The sequence below is a fragment of the Protobothrops mucrosquamatus genome, unplaced genomic scaffold (assembly GCF_001527695.2).
Source record: "Protobothrops mucrosquamatus isolate PMUCROS unplaced genomic scaffold, P.Mucros_1.0 scaffold6, whole genome shotgun sequence".
Classification (NCBI taxonomy): Eukaryota; Metazoa; Chordata; class Lepidosauria; order Squamata; family Viperidae; genus Protobothrops; species Protobothrops mucrosquamatus.
Window position 1 is genome coordinate 4,614,024 of NW_015386393.1, and position 14,368 is coordinate 4,628,391.

The window sequence follows — 14,368 nt, forward strand, 5'->3', positions numbered from 1 at the left end:
AACGAAGAGGCAAACCTCAAAATAGTTCTACAGTATAGTACCATTCTGAGGCTTGTATTCTTTTGTTTTTCTTTTCTCTCCCCCCTCTCCCCTCTTTTTAGCATTTCAGGAGGATCTTTGCCCTATAGCAGGAGTAGGCAACCTTGGCTCTTTTATGACTCGTGGACTTCAACTCCCAGAATTCCTGAGCCAGCCATGCTGAGGGGAAAGGGAGAGGTTTCCAAGCTGAGCCATGCTGGCTCAGGAATTCTGGGAGTTGAAGTCCACGAGTCATAAAAGAGCCAAGGTTGCCTACCCCTGCCCTATAGCAATGTTTCTCAACCTCGGCAGCTTTAAGACGTGTGGACTTCAACTCCCAGAATTCCCCAGCCAGCATGAGATAAACCATTTATCTCTCAGCTTCTCCAAAAGTGCCTTCTGCCCTTCATTTTTCCCTTCCCATAAAAACAAGTAAACAAGTGGCCTTATGTACTTCTAAAAACAAACAAAGCATTATATTATGGCACCCTAAGGCTCGACGCACACATTTTGCCTTTTAGTCCCCGTAAACGTTTTAGTCAGAAGCGGGGATTGTGCAAAAATGCTGCAAATGATATACAGGCCGCGAGCCACACCTAATTCAAGACGGTGACGACAATGGTGTGACTGAAGTCCCGCCTCCTTTTCACATGCATAAAAAGAGGAGGGGCTTTGATCTTGTCATTATGGCTGCCATCTTGAATCTCTCACCTCTCAGGATCCTTGGCCACATCTTTGGCATTGTCCCCTTGAAGGTACTTTGGGAGCACCAAATGAGTCACTCTTGTCTACGATTCAGAAATCCCATATTGCTTATTTAAGATCCCCCCCCTGCTTTTTTAAGGATTAGCACTGAATTTTCACCCAGTTCCTAAAGCAGGACTGACTCCATCTTTTACACAAGGTACTTCATACCGTGTGGGGTCCGATGAGATCAGCTGTCATGGAGAGGGATGTTACCAGGATGGTGGCCGACCCGGTCCCAAGCAGAACAGCAGCCCCGTACACCTCTATGCCCATTTGCTCAGCTAGGGCCACCCAGGAGGCAAAGGCCATGATAACCAGCAGTCCCAGAAAGTAGGTGAGCTAACATGAAAAAAGAAAATTATTTTCACTTCTAAAGCATGGATGCATTAATTACTACTACACAAAGTATTTATTCAATATCTATGGAGGTTCTCAGTCATCCAGGTCTGGGTTGTCCCATAGGTGCTTTTTAAAAAGGCAACTGGATTGTCTTGACTTTTCTTTTTCTTGAAGACTTCTCTTTCAAGTAGCTTCTTCAGTTGTAACTAACCAGTGGGGAATAATAATAATAATAATAATAATAATAATAATAATAATAATAATAATAATAATAATAATAATGATGATGATGATGATGATGATGATGATGATGATGATGATGATGATGATGATGATAAAGTTGGAAGGGACCCTGGAGGTCATCTAGTCCAACCCCCTGCTCAGGCAGGAAACCCTATACCATTTCGGACAAATGGCTGTCCAGTTTCTTCTTAAAAACTTCCAGTGTTGGCGCATTCACCGCTTCTGGAGGCAGGTTGTTCCACTGGTTAATTGTTCTAACTGTCAGAAAGTTTCTCCTTAGTTCTAGGTTGAAACATTTTCAAGAAAAGAAAAATCAAGGAAATCCAGTTGCCTTTTTTTTTAAAAAAAAAAAACACCTTTGGGATTACCGGTACTTATTCACTAGCATCCCCTAATTCAGTGTTTCTCAACTATGACAACTTGGAAGATGTGTGGACTTCAACTCCCAGAATTCCCCAGCCAGTATGCTGGTTCAGGAATTCTGGAAGCTGAAGTTCACACCTCTTAAATTTGCTGAGGTTGAGAAATAACATTCTAATATCTAAGAATTTCCCCAGGTTTTCTACAGTCAAGTGTTTTGTCTTTTGGACAAAAGCCTACTTCTCGCAAAATGCTGGAGAGCATCATATTGAAAAAGGAAAAGAACACAGAACAAGCAAGAGCTAGAATGAAAAAAGGAAGCAGAAATAAACCCACCATTCTTTTTCAACAGCACAATGACAGCACTTGTAAATGAATATAGCTCATAATACAATTTCTGTAAGCTGCCTGGAGTCATTTTAAGTGAGATGGTGGCCGTATAAAATTTTATAAATAAAATAGGCATCCACAATATAACATAGTTGTCAAGGCATCTATTACACCTGAAAGGGATATTATGTTCTGCAAAAATTAAAGATTTTTTAAAGATCTTTTCTAAAAAGCTCAGATTTCAGGAAAACACCTTATTCTTGCAAAATAAAATCAAGGGGAGATCGACACCTCAAGATAATTTGGGAAACATGGTTTTACAAATCCTATTTGTTTGCTATTCAGGACAGGGTTAGTGCATAAAAATCGGTAACATCGGAAAAGTTGGCTGATTTCTGAGATTAGCTTTCAGCTGGTATCTAAACACCTGTGTGGAAGTGTAGAAGAGGTGGCAGAACCTGGGGGAAGAGTTAAAAGAGGGATCAGCCTAGAATCCCTACATAGCTACAAGCAGACAAAGTTCAACCTCCCTTGAATTCCATGGACCCTTATCTAACTCCAAGCAGATAGTTGAGAAGATTCCTGTGCATAGGCATTTTTTTTTCTTTTAAAGATCCCGTAATCCCTTGCAGAGAGTGGTGAGAATGGCCGAAAAGATCATTGGCAGTTCCCTCCCTCCCATCCAGGACATAGGACAGAAGCGTTGCTTGAGCAGGGTCCGTAAGATTATCTGGGACACTACACATCCTCTTCACGACCTGTTTTCCTTGCTACCTTCTGGGAGAAGGGGGCTCCGTGGTATCCGAAGCAGACCATCCAGATTCAGCCAGAGTTTCATCCCATACAGCATTAACCTTGCGAACTCTCAAGCTTCCTCCTTCCGTTATATATTCAAGATGGACAATATTTAATATGTATTTGCTACGTATATGTAGGGATGTGGGTCTACACATATGTTGTTCATAGTATGTTTAGGTGTGTGTCATGTATGTGTTTCACTTTGAGAGCGGGCAGCTAAATTTCATTTTTGATGTGTGCCATTGTGCCCACAGTATAAAAATGACAATAAAGGTTATCTTATCTTATCTGGGTGGAGTCAGGGTGACAGAATAGAGCTGAGCATTTACTGGCTGGATGCCCTTCCTGACGCTTCTGTGGAGTTCGCAGCAGGTATTTTCTCCCAGGGGGAGAAATATCTGCCCTTACCTAGGATTGAACTCAAAGCCTCCTGATGGTGAGGCGAGAGCGCCACCTCTAGGCCACCCTGCTGCTCATTCCTGTGCATAGACATAATTAGCAATAAATCAGTTTCGTCAGACCTTCACGTATGGCCCTGGCCCTTTGCACCTGACAGGAAGAACTCAATTAGATTTCCTAGTGTGGATAGCCTCAACGATGCAACAGAATTTGCCCTTTCACATATTCCCATAAATTTCAACTTGGATAATGCAATTTCTGCACAGTAAGAGCTGCCTGAGTATGGAAGAGACCTTCCTGGGAGTTAGTGAAGCGGTATCTGAAAGGACACATGGTAGGAAAGCCAAATTTCCTTTTAGGGCTGCCGGGAGTACTCACATTTCGGCCAATCCGTCTGTTCACAGTTTTCATCAAAAAGGAGGAGAGAAAGCCACTAATATACATCACCAGCGGGATTGTGGCAATGTATTTCTGTAAAAAGGTGATAGAAAAGGGAGTAACACCATTTAGGCTCTTCCTTGGGGGAAGAAGATAAGAAAACAAATGCAATCTATTGCTGATTAATTCCTACTATAATTAAGCTCAGAATTAGGGTGATAAGTGATAGCGATCGTTAAACGACCGTGCTCAATTTTACAACCTTTTGTGTGGAGGTCATTAAGCAAACACTGTGATCACTAAGCAAATGCAGCAGTTGTTAAATGAACCCACTTTAGCCAATGGATGTTTTTTTTTTTTTGCCAGAAACTGGAAGTAAATGCCAGTTTCTGACAAAAAAAAAGAAATGCTAAAAATCATGGTCACATGGCCACAGAACACTGCAAACAGCCCTAAATGTTGGTCGGTTGCCAAGCAACCAAAATGCGATCGCATGACCATGGGGGGGGGTTGATCATTGGATCTTTGAAACCTGGTCCTAAGTGACACTGGGGAGGTTTGTTGGAAGGTCAAGTAGCTGCTAAGCAACCAATCATAAGGGGAGGAGTACCTATAATTACAATGCTCAGATAGAATTGGGACACCACAGGTTCAAAAGTTCTACTCAGGCCCAAAGCTTTAGAGCAGGGGTCCTCAACCTAGGCAACTTTAAGACTTGTGGACTTCAACTCCCAGAATTCCTCAGCCAGCAAAGCTGGCTGAGGAATTCTGGGAGTTGAAGTCCACAAGTCTTAAAGTTGCCACGGTTGAGGACCCCTGCTTTAGAGCAATGTTTCTCACCCTTGGCAACTTTAAGATGTGTGGACTTGCTGGGGAATTTTGGGAATTGAAGTCCACACATCTTAAAGTTGCCAAAATTGAGAGCACTACTTTAGAAGATCATTTTTGGCCAGTTACAACAACCGTGTGAATTAAGATAAGCCTCAAGAGAAGCTGAAAAAAAAAGACAAGAGGGTTAAATTTATGTAAAACTGTAGCCATTGTTGGCCTTCTAAATATTACTAATAGTTTCTGCAAATTAAAATTAAATTAAATGACCCATGGCTTAAAAGTGTGTCAGAATGCTGAAATCTCTCATAAGAGCTTTCATATGGAAATGTTTAAACTCTCAAAGTGAGGCTAGTAAAAATCTCACCAAATTAAGTACTATTTGGGGAAGGGGAATCCCAGACTCCTGGATGACACTGAATAAACGACGTCCAATATCCTCTCAAAATAGAACCTTGTATACCGTAATTACTTAATTAGCATAACACTACAGTAGTGCCAAGCGGGAGCAGTTCTGATGTTTGAAATTCATTGGTTTGCACTATTCACTATTTTGTTACTCAGAGCTTCTGAAATCAAGGATGAGGTTTAAATTGACACTAGAGGTTATGTGAACGTGGGGAGACCCAAGCTGCCTTCCTCCAGAAGCACCTGTAGAGTACTGACTACTTCACTTTCCCCAGCTCTGGAGCACTGGAGATGACAGAAGCTGATCTAAAACATACTAACTAGGCCAGTGATGGCAAACCTATGGCACGCGTGCCAGAGGCTGCATTTAGACCAGGGCTTTTCAACCTTTTCACCCATTGTACCACTTTTAGGATAGGGCAACATCCGATTACCACCAGTCACCTAGCAAGGTGTCAAAAACTTGATAACCAAAAAAAAAAAAAAGAAAGAAAAGAAAAAAAGTGATAAAGTTCAGGTAGTCCTCGACTTACAACAGTTCGCTTAGTGACTGTTCGAAGTTACAATGGCACTGAAAAAAGTGCCCCCCAAGCCACAGCCGAGCAAGACACTTGCATGCCCACCCGGCGGCGCTCTTCCTCCTGTTCGAGGTTTTCATTATTGTGAGCATTTCTGTTGAGGATTGGCAGCGGGGGTGGGGTGGGGGGGCGTTTGGTTTTTATTCCCCCCGTCTGCTGGGTGGTTGCAGCAGGTTTTGGTCACTTCACATGACCCTGAGACACTGTGACCGTCATAAATATGAATCAGTTGCCAAGCATCTGAATGTAAATCACAAGACCCTGGAGATGCTGCAACATTCCAGCTGATCGGTGCTTCTCCTGGGCTCAGCTCCAGCCATCTCTCGCTCAGGCTTGTGCGGTGCTGCCACCGGTGCAGGTCATTCCCCCTCCTGCTACCACTTTTCTAGGATGGTCGCGTACCACCTGCCAGGTGCCAATGTACCACAGGTGGTACCCGTACCACTGGTTGAAAAGCCCTGGTTTAGAGCCCTCTCTGTGGGCACACTTGCCGCCGCCTCCAACTCGCGCAGGTCCATTAGGCCACTGCTGGCACCCGGAGCGGCAGCCCCACCCAGCACAAGGGAGGTGAAGCAGCTGGCTAGCAAGCTCAAGTAGAGGTGGTAGAGCAGGCCCCCATGCGCTCGCTGGCCTCTGTGTGCGGGGGCTGATGGTGTCAGGCAGCAGCCACCCCTGCCTTGCCTTGCCCCGCAGCAATGGCACCCCCGCTCTACCCCCTGCCTCACCCCGCAGGACGAGCCTCCTGCCCACCGCCCCACCCACCAGAGACCCCCCTGGATCTCCCCCAATCCTGCCCAGCCCCCACAGGCATCCCCCCCACGAGCAACATCAAGGTGGCCATGCCCACCCCGGCCATGTCCACTCAGTCTGCATGACCATTGCAGCCACGCCCCCCCCCAGTGGCCCACGCCCCCCCTTCCTGAGGGCACCACAATGCTGATGCGGCTCTGGCACTTTGCGATACATAAGTGGGTTTGGGGTTGCGGTTTGGGCACTCGGTCTCTAAAAGGTTCGCCATCACTGAACTAGACAATATAAAACACATTTCCCCCTTCCCAAAGATCACACCTACCTTTGGAAGCATTAGTGAGTTGGTGAGATACATTGCAATGTATGTCTGAGAAAGGTTGACAATGAGACGGGTGGACATGTACAGCATTGCCACCTGGAAGCAGAAAGTGGCATTACAGATGCACATAAGACAATGCAACTATTTCTCTGCTCACATGGTTTCCTTCCTCATTTTAGAATTACATCTAATGTATAAAGCTAACCAATTAAGGAAGATAACATTCTGGGGGATTCCAGAAATACTGTTCCCCTTCATAACATGTAGAATCTCCTCTGGGCTATGTTGCTCCAGAGGGCAATTCCTGGAACTAAAACATCCAAGTCAAAAATGGATTGAGCTGAAAACAATTGTTCCCCCCCCAAAAAAGAAACTTATTTGGAGGCTGGACCAATTCTGGTTTGAATGATTTATTTCCAAAAACTGCTAAAATGCCAAATGAAATGGCACTGTTTGAAAGGGGGACAGAATGTTTTGATATTTGATTTGGCATATATTTACATTTTGTTAATACCACCATGCTAATCCCATCTTCTCCAATATATGCATGCCATCATCCCTCTACAGCAGTGGTCTCCACACTTGGCAACTTCACGACTTGTGGACTTTAACTCCCAGAATTCCTCAGCAAGCCATGTTGGCTGGGAAATTCTGGGAGCTGAAGTCCACAAGTCTTAAAAGTTGTCAAATTTGGAAACCCCTGCTCTATAGTGTGACCAACAGTTATTCTGGCCAGAGATGATGGCCAGTGTATAGTGTAATGTTTTTCAATCTTAGTAACTTTAAGATGGGTGGACTTCAACTCCCAGAAATCCCCAACTATTCTGGGAGTTGAAGTCCATCAATCTTAAATTTTGGAAACTAAGCAAGGAGAGAAGTAACCTAGAACTAAGGAGAAACTTCCTGACAGTTAGAACAATTAACCAGTGGAACATCCTGCCTCCAGAAGCGGTGAATGCACCAACACTGGAAGTTTTCAAGAAGAAACTGGACAGCCATTTGTCCGAAATGGTATAGGGTTTCCTGCCTGAGCAGGGGGTTGGACTAGATGACCTCCAAAGTCCCTTCCAACTTTACTACTACTACTACTACTACTACTACTACTACTACTACTACTACTACTACTACTACTACTACTACTACTACTATTATTATTATTATAAGTACAGTGTTTCTCTGAAAATAAGACCCGGCCTTATTTTTTTTTTTGCCTCCAAAAGAGGCACCAGGGGGTGTCTTTTCCACTTACCTCCGGCACTGACAGCTCTGCCCAGCCGGCCCATGTCTTCTGCGGCCGAAGGAGCAGCTTCATTCTGCAGCTGAGAATGGAACTCCAGCCTGCATTTTGCAGTCAAAGGCCTTTCTGGAAGACCACTGCAGCTAAGAACCGAGCTATGTATTGAATCCATAGCTTGGTTCTTGGTTGCAGTGACCTTCTGGAAAGGCCTTTGACTGCAAAATGCAGGCCTGGGGATGCCGCAGAAGAAGTGCGCTGGTGACGAGAGGCCTGGCTGCAAGGTAAGTGGGTGCAGGGCACATGGGGCAGCTCCAGCTCCCCACCCCCAGCCTGGCTTGATTTTCAGGTGTGTACCATACCCCAAAACTAGGGCTTATTTTGGGGGTAGGTAGGGCTTATATTAGGCCCAACCCCCAAAAAAATCAAGCTAGGGCTTATTTCCAAGGTAGGTCTTACTTTCAAGGAAACACGGTAGCTGAGGTTGAGAAACACTGGTACAATGAATTCATCAAGTGTCACTGAAGGGCACCACCAGGGAAGATTGCTTTGGACCTTTTAGATATCTGCAGGACAAGTCTTCCCAAATTCCTTGATCCTGGAAAAAGAATGAACTACAACGGCGAGAGAAGATGTGATCTTCTGCCCTCCAGACTCACCTGGTAGAAAGCAGGCTCCAGAAACCAGTGTTTCCAAAGAAGGACCGTCCGAATGGGCTTCTTTGGGTTTAGAGGCAACAGGGGACTATGCTCATCTGGATCGGGCAATCTGGAAACTGTCCGTGTCTTTTCTTTGGTCCCAAGATGGAAGAGGAGCGAAGAAATGGAACCCAGCCCTATCACAATCAGGGACAGGTTCTAGAGTGGGGAACAGAGAGCAAATAAGAAAGGTTAGGACGGTAAGACTAAATCTAGGAAGTGGATCTTTTGTGAAGAGGAGGGGGGAAAAGGAAGTTGGCCGTGATGTTCAAAGACTCACGTTGTAAACCAGCAATTGACACGACAAGGAAACAGAGGTCCAGTCTTACACCTCCTGTCCACCATCTTGCCAAACACCCACCTGAAAGACAGGAATGTCATGGCGCCCGAGGTGCTGGGTGAGTTTCTTTGTCTCTGTGGGATCGATCTGGAAGTGCAGGAGGAGCCATGCAACTCCATACACCGTGATGTTGGCCATGACAGTGAAGGCGTACCTGGAAGGAAGGAGACCAAGCAGAGTTTATTAAGCATAGACCACAGCTGGAAAAAGGGGATTGGTTCATATCAGTGCCCATCAGGCCCCCGGCCCCACCCTGGAAATTCAGGTTATTTTCTCTTTTCCCACCATTTGGGTACAGAAGCTCTGGGGAAGTTCCTCCAAACTTCTAAGGAAGAAACTGCCAGTTGGATAACTTTGCTTGCAAAAACGTTATTTGCTGGGTTCCTGCTTTTCCCCAGCTAGTTGGATTCCCTCCATTCCGACTGTCTTTTTTTCAGTTAAGAAACCTAAAGGAAAAACTTATTTAGGACTCTTCGCATCAGCTTCTATAGATAACCCTCCCTTAACAACCACTTGTTTAGCAATCGTTTGAAGTTAGGATGGTGCTGAAAAAAGTGATTTATGACCAGTCCTAAGACTTTAAACTGTTGCCGCATCCTTGTGGTCACGTGATCGTGATCCGGGTTGCTTGGCAACTGGCTCGCAGTTATGACATATGTAGTGTCCTGCAGTCATTTGATTGCCATCGGCGACCTTCCCACCCAGCTTCTGACAAGGGAAGCCAATGGAGAAGCCGGCAGGAGGTTGCAAGTCACAGTATTCCATTTTAAATTTAATTTTAATTTATTAAAAAGTAATTAATTCAATAACTCAGATGTTAATTTCAGTTTACTTAAATAAATAATCACAGTGTTTGAATTATGATGGGTAAGGACAGCTGACCTTCAAAGGATCTCCTAGAACAGGGGTGTCAAACTCAATTTCACTGAGGGTCGCATCAGCATTGCGGTTGCCCTGAGGGGGCCCAGGTGGGTGTGGCCAGAGTGGGTGCAGCCTACTGGGTGGGCGTGGGTGGAGTGGGTGTGGCCTGCTGGGTGGGCGTGGCCAGTACTAACCATTCACATCAAAGGTGCCTATGGGGGCCCCGGGGAGGGACAGATCTGAGGGTCTCTGGCAGAAGGGGGTGGGACCGGGGCAAGTGCCAAGGCATGGTCCACTGGGGCAAGTGCGAAGATGGCCACCACAAAATTGTACATTGGCTCCCGGCTGGCCTGGGCCAGGGCCAAGGCAGAGGGGGCCGTTCCCTCACTGTTTCCAGGATGGCTTCATGGGCCACATGAAACCACTTTGCGGGCCGCATCCGGCCTCCGGGCCTTGTGTTTGACATGTCTGTCCTAGAATCTTGAAAGTCATCCATTGCAGTTTTGATCCCTGAAAGCATTTCTTACAACCTAAGAACTGCCACAGGACCTAAGATTCTGCAGTTGTGTGTTCACTAATCCACACTATTTTTTTTTCTTCCTGGCATTTTCTTGTAGGTACAGGATCTGTGTTTCAGATTTATCAATCAATCAATCAATCAAATTTATTGGCCTCTACAGGGTAACAATGCTGATCCATTGGTGATGACTCGAATTGATCCAGCAGCTTGTTGCCTGAGTCTGATTTCCTGGGCTGAAAGTGACTGGCCCAAAGACACCCAGCTGACAACTTCATGCCTAAAGCAGAACTAGAACTAGAACTCATAGTCTCCTGGTTTCTAGCCTGGTGCCTTAACCACTAGACCAGGGGTAGGCAACCTTGGCTCTTTTATGACTTGTGGACTTCAACTCCCAGAATTCTTGAGTCAGCATGGCTGGTTCAGGAATTCTGGGTATTGAAGTCCACAAATCATAAAAGAGCCAAAGTTGCCTACCCCTGCACTAGACCAAACTGCTGTTCACTAGTACACAATGCCCTTGGAAATTGTGCTCTGCATTGTGCTCGCTAGTTGACAGGGAATTTCTTGGGGTAGATGTCAGTGGGATTGGCCACAACAAGCCAGACATGTTGGCTAAATGGTGTCAACAAGGCTTGAGAGGATGACCCAGAGGAAATGTGATGGAGCCTGGATTAGATTTAACCACTTTCCTATCAGTTCTTACCTGAAAGCTGTGAGCTCCACCTTCTCATGGTCACTAGAGACCAACTCTGGTATGAGCGAGAGGTGAGAGATTTGGGTGGCTGCCCAGCCAAACTGGAAGATGACAATAAATGGGACAAAGTAGATGAGCGCAGCCCACTCAGGTGTTCTCTCCGTGCAGCCGATGCATGGGCTGAAGATGAAGGGGAAGGAAAGCAGAACACAGATGGTCCCTGTGGAGAAAGATGGTCAAAGTACAGATTTGAGTCTACGGAGATTCTCAATCATCCAGGCCATGGTTGTCCCAAAGGTGTTTTTTCCAAAAGGCAACTGGACTTTCTTAGGTTTTTTTCCTTTGAAAATGTTTCACTTCTCATCCAAGAAGCTTCTTTAATTCTCTTAGAACTGTGAGAACTGAACTGTTCTTCAGTTAGAACTGAAATAGCTTCTTGGATGAAAAGTGAAATGTTTTCAAATAAAAAAAAATCAAGGAAATCAAAGTTGCCTTTTGGAAAAAGCACCCTTGGGACAAGCTTGAAAGAGGCAATCTAGGATTGTAATCAGATGAGAGAAACAACAAAGTCTTACTTCATCAAATCCCAGCATGAGGCCTGTTGGACTGGAATAATGTTGTTGTTATTGTCTTTAACCAGATTTTTACAGTAAGAAGCATGGAAGATTGTAAATGGCAGACAAAAATCACCTATACCTCATGTATAACACTTCATTACTGAGGCTATTTAAAATAAATATTAAGTGCTTTAAGCAGCCTCTTGTCCAAATTCCCCTGATTTATAGTTATCTGATTCTTGAAAGTTCGCAATGTGATGTGTTGGGAATAGGACCTTAGAGGTCTTCTAGTCCAGCCCCCTGCTCAAGCAGGAGAACTACCTATTCTATTCTATTCTATTCTATTCTATTCTATTCTATTCTATTCTATTCTATTCTATTCTCTGACTTGGGACTAGTTACTTTGTAAGGCCAACCTACCTCACAGGGTTGTTGGTGGGGTCATACTACAGTACAGATAGTCCTCGCCTTGCAACCACACTTGAGCCCAAAATGACAATTAAGTGAATTTTGTCCCATTTTACGACCTTTCTTGCCACAGCTGTTAAGTGCATCACTGCAGTTAAGTTAGTAACATGGTTATTAAGTGAATCTGGCTTCCCCACTGACTTTGCTTGTCAGAAGGTTACAAAAGGTGATCACATGACCCTAGGACACTGAAAACATCATCACATATATGCCAGTTGCCAAGCATCTGAATTTTGATTATGTGACCATGGGGATGCTGCAACGGTCGTAAGGTTGAAAAATGGTCATAAGTCACTTTCTTCACTGCTGTTGTAATTTCAAACAGTCACAAAACGAACTGTTGTAAATCGAGGACTAACTACAGTCACCTTGCCTGTCTGGCAGAAAAATAGAATATAAATGCAGTGGAGAGTCAATAATATAAATAATAAGATCTCTGGCCCACAGAAACTAGCCCACTTAGATCTGTGTCTCATAATCTGAATAAGTTCACAACTCACAAATAGATCCTTTTAATTTACAAGCTCCCAGAGGGAGTGGAGCCTAAGCAGTGCCATTGGGCCTCACAGCTTCTGCATTTGCCTCAGTAGGCGAACTCAGGCTGCCTGCTAGCCCAGCCACAGCCGAAAACATGGTTGCTTCCCCCTCAAGACAGATGGCAAGTTCAACTTCCTCAAAAGTCAGCAGGCCTGGCAGTTTCGGATTGTCTGATCAGAAAGACATCAGTTTGGCCATCTTCTTCTCATGATGTGGGCCTTCATTAAGAGCCTTTCTCCATAGTCCGATTAGAAAAGAGCAGTCTAAATTATCCACAGGAACCTTCCCATAATCTCATGCCTCTAGATGGGTTGGGACTACAGTTCTCATCATCCCCAGGCAACTGGTTGAGTGTTTTCCTATTTAACAACTCCGTGCATCTGAAGACTACCAAACTTGGGAAGGGTGATTTCGGAAAACAATGTGGTGCCATCCAGATGTCAAAATTACAAGACCAGGGGTCTTTGGTGCTCTCTGAGCTTGTTGTTTTCTTGCAGATATTTCACTACCCAAACTAGGTAACATCTTCAGTGCACTTCAACCATTTAAACCCTGAGCTACAAATATTCTCCTTTATCGGTAATTATGAGACCACCTTCTGCCATGCTGGTGGAAGCCCAGGTTTCCTCAGAACTAATAAACATGATGCAACCAATAAATTACAATAAGTCTCATTAGAATCAGGGTAAACATTTCCTCCAGCCTACTGGAGTTAAGCTCATTTTCCCCTACTCTTTCCACTAGCTCAGGGGTAGGCAACCTTGGCTCTTTTATGACTCGTGGACTTCAACTCCCAGAATTCCTGAGCCAGCCACGCTGAGGGGAAAGGGAGAGGTTTCCAAGCTGAGCCATGCTGGCTCAGGAATTCTGGGAGTTGAAGTCCACGAGTCATAAAAGAGCCAAGGTTGCCTACTCTTTCCACTAGCTAGAACCACCAAATCATTCTGAAATTGAAATTTTTTGAAAGGGGAAGCAACAACCTTACCATGGGGTCTTGTACTTTGTTTAGCTGGTGAGCCTGCACACACAGTTCTAATTTTTAATTAGTTAGAAAGAGGAAAGGGAAAGAAAAAAAATCCCAAACCCACACATTCATTTTCACAGCCATCATCATATTCTTTTAACAAATCTCCTTGGTGTTATGAACTATTTTAGATAATAGCCACCAGCATCCCCCCAGCCAGCCTGGCTAATACTTGTAGAGACATAGGCCAACATATCTCAAGGCAATTATAATTTTTCCTTGCACACCCTCTCCTTGCTGGATGCTGGGGAGCTTGCTGCCATTTAAAAAAAATAACCTTTATTTTTACGATTAACATTGTTGAGAAATGTAAGATTCTGCACTTATGCCAGACAAACCAGATGCACAGGCACAAGGTAGGTGATACCTGACTTAGCACTAGTACTTGTGGATCTGGTAAACCACAGACTAAGGATGAGCCAGCAATGTGCAGCTGCTGCCAAAAGGGCCAATGCCTCAATAGAAGCTTAGTGTTAAGTTCATGAGAAGTGACAGCACCACTTTATGCTGTTTTTGGTCAGATCACACCTGGAATCCTGTGTCCAGCTCAGGTCACCACAATGGAAGGAGGATGCTGAGGAATTGGAAACAAGGTAGAAAGAAAGATGGTAAGGAGCTTGGAGGCTAAATCTTATGAAAAGAGATCGAAAGAATTTGCTATTTCAGCTAGAAAAGAGAAGGCTGACAGGGAGACCTGACAGCAGCCTTCCAATACCTGAAGGGCTGTTCCAGGAAAGAAGGTCGAGATTTATTCCTGTAAGTCAGGGGTCTCCAAACTTGTAGACTTTAAGACTTGTGGACTTCAACTCCCAGAATTCCCCAGTCAGCTGAGGAATTCTGGGAGTTGAAGCCCACAAGTCTTAAAGTTGCCAAATCTCTCTCTCTCTCTCTCTCTCTCTCTCTCTCTCTCTCTCTCTCTCTCTCTCTCTCTCTCTCTCTC

General features: G+C 44.8%; 1 protein-coding gene across 1 annotated transcript in view; it reads right to left on the reverse strand.

Annotated features, from left to right (window-relative positions):
* MFSD12 (major facilitator superfamily domain containing 12) overlaps positions 1 to 14,368 on the reverse strand; it is a 29,267-nt gene that overhangs the window by 3,240 nt on the left and 11,659 nt on the right. Inside the window, exons 2-7 of the mRNA XM_015809932.1 lie at positions 10,852 to 11,062; positions 8,789 to 8,921; positions 8,389 to 8,586; positions 6,499 to 6,591; positions 3,613 to 3,705; positions 934 to 1,104 (exon numbers count right to left, since the gene is read on the reverse strand). Of these exons, the coding sequence (XP_015665418.1) occupies positions 934 to 1,104; positions 3,613 to 3,705; positions 6,499 to 6,591; positions 8,389 to 8,586; positions 8,789 to 8,921; positions 10,852 to 11,062 (899 nt within the window). The remainder of the gene's footprint in view (positions 1 to 933; positions 1,105 to 3,612; positions 3,706 to 6,498; positions 6,592 to 8,388; positions 8,587 to 8,788; positions 8,922 to 10,851; positions 11,063 to 14,368) is intronic.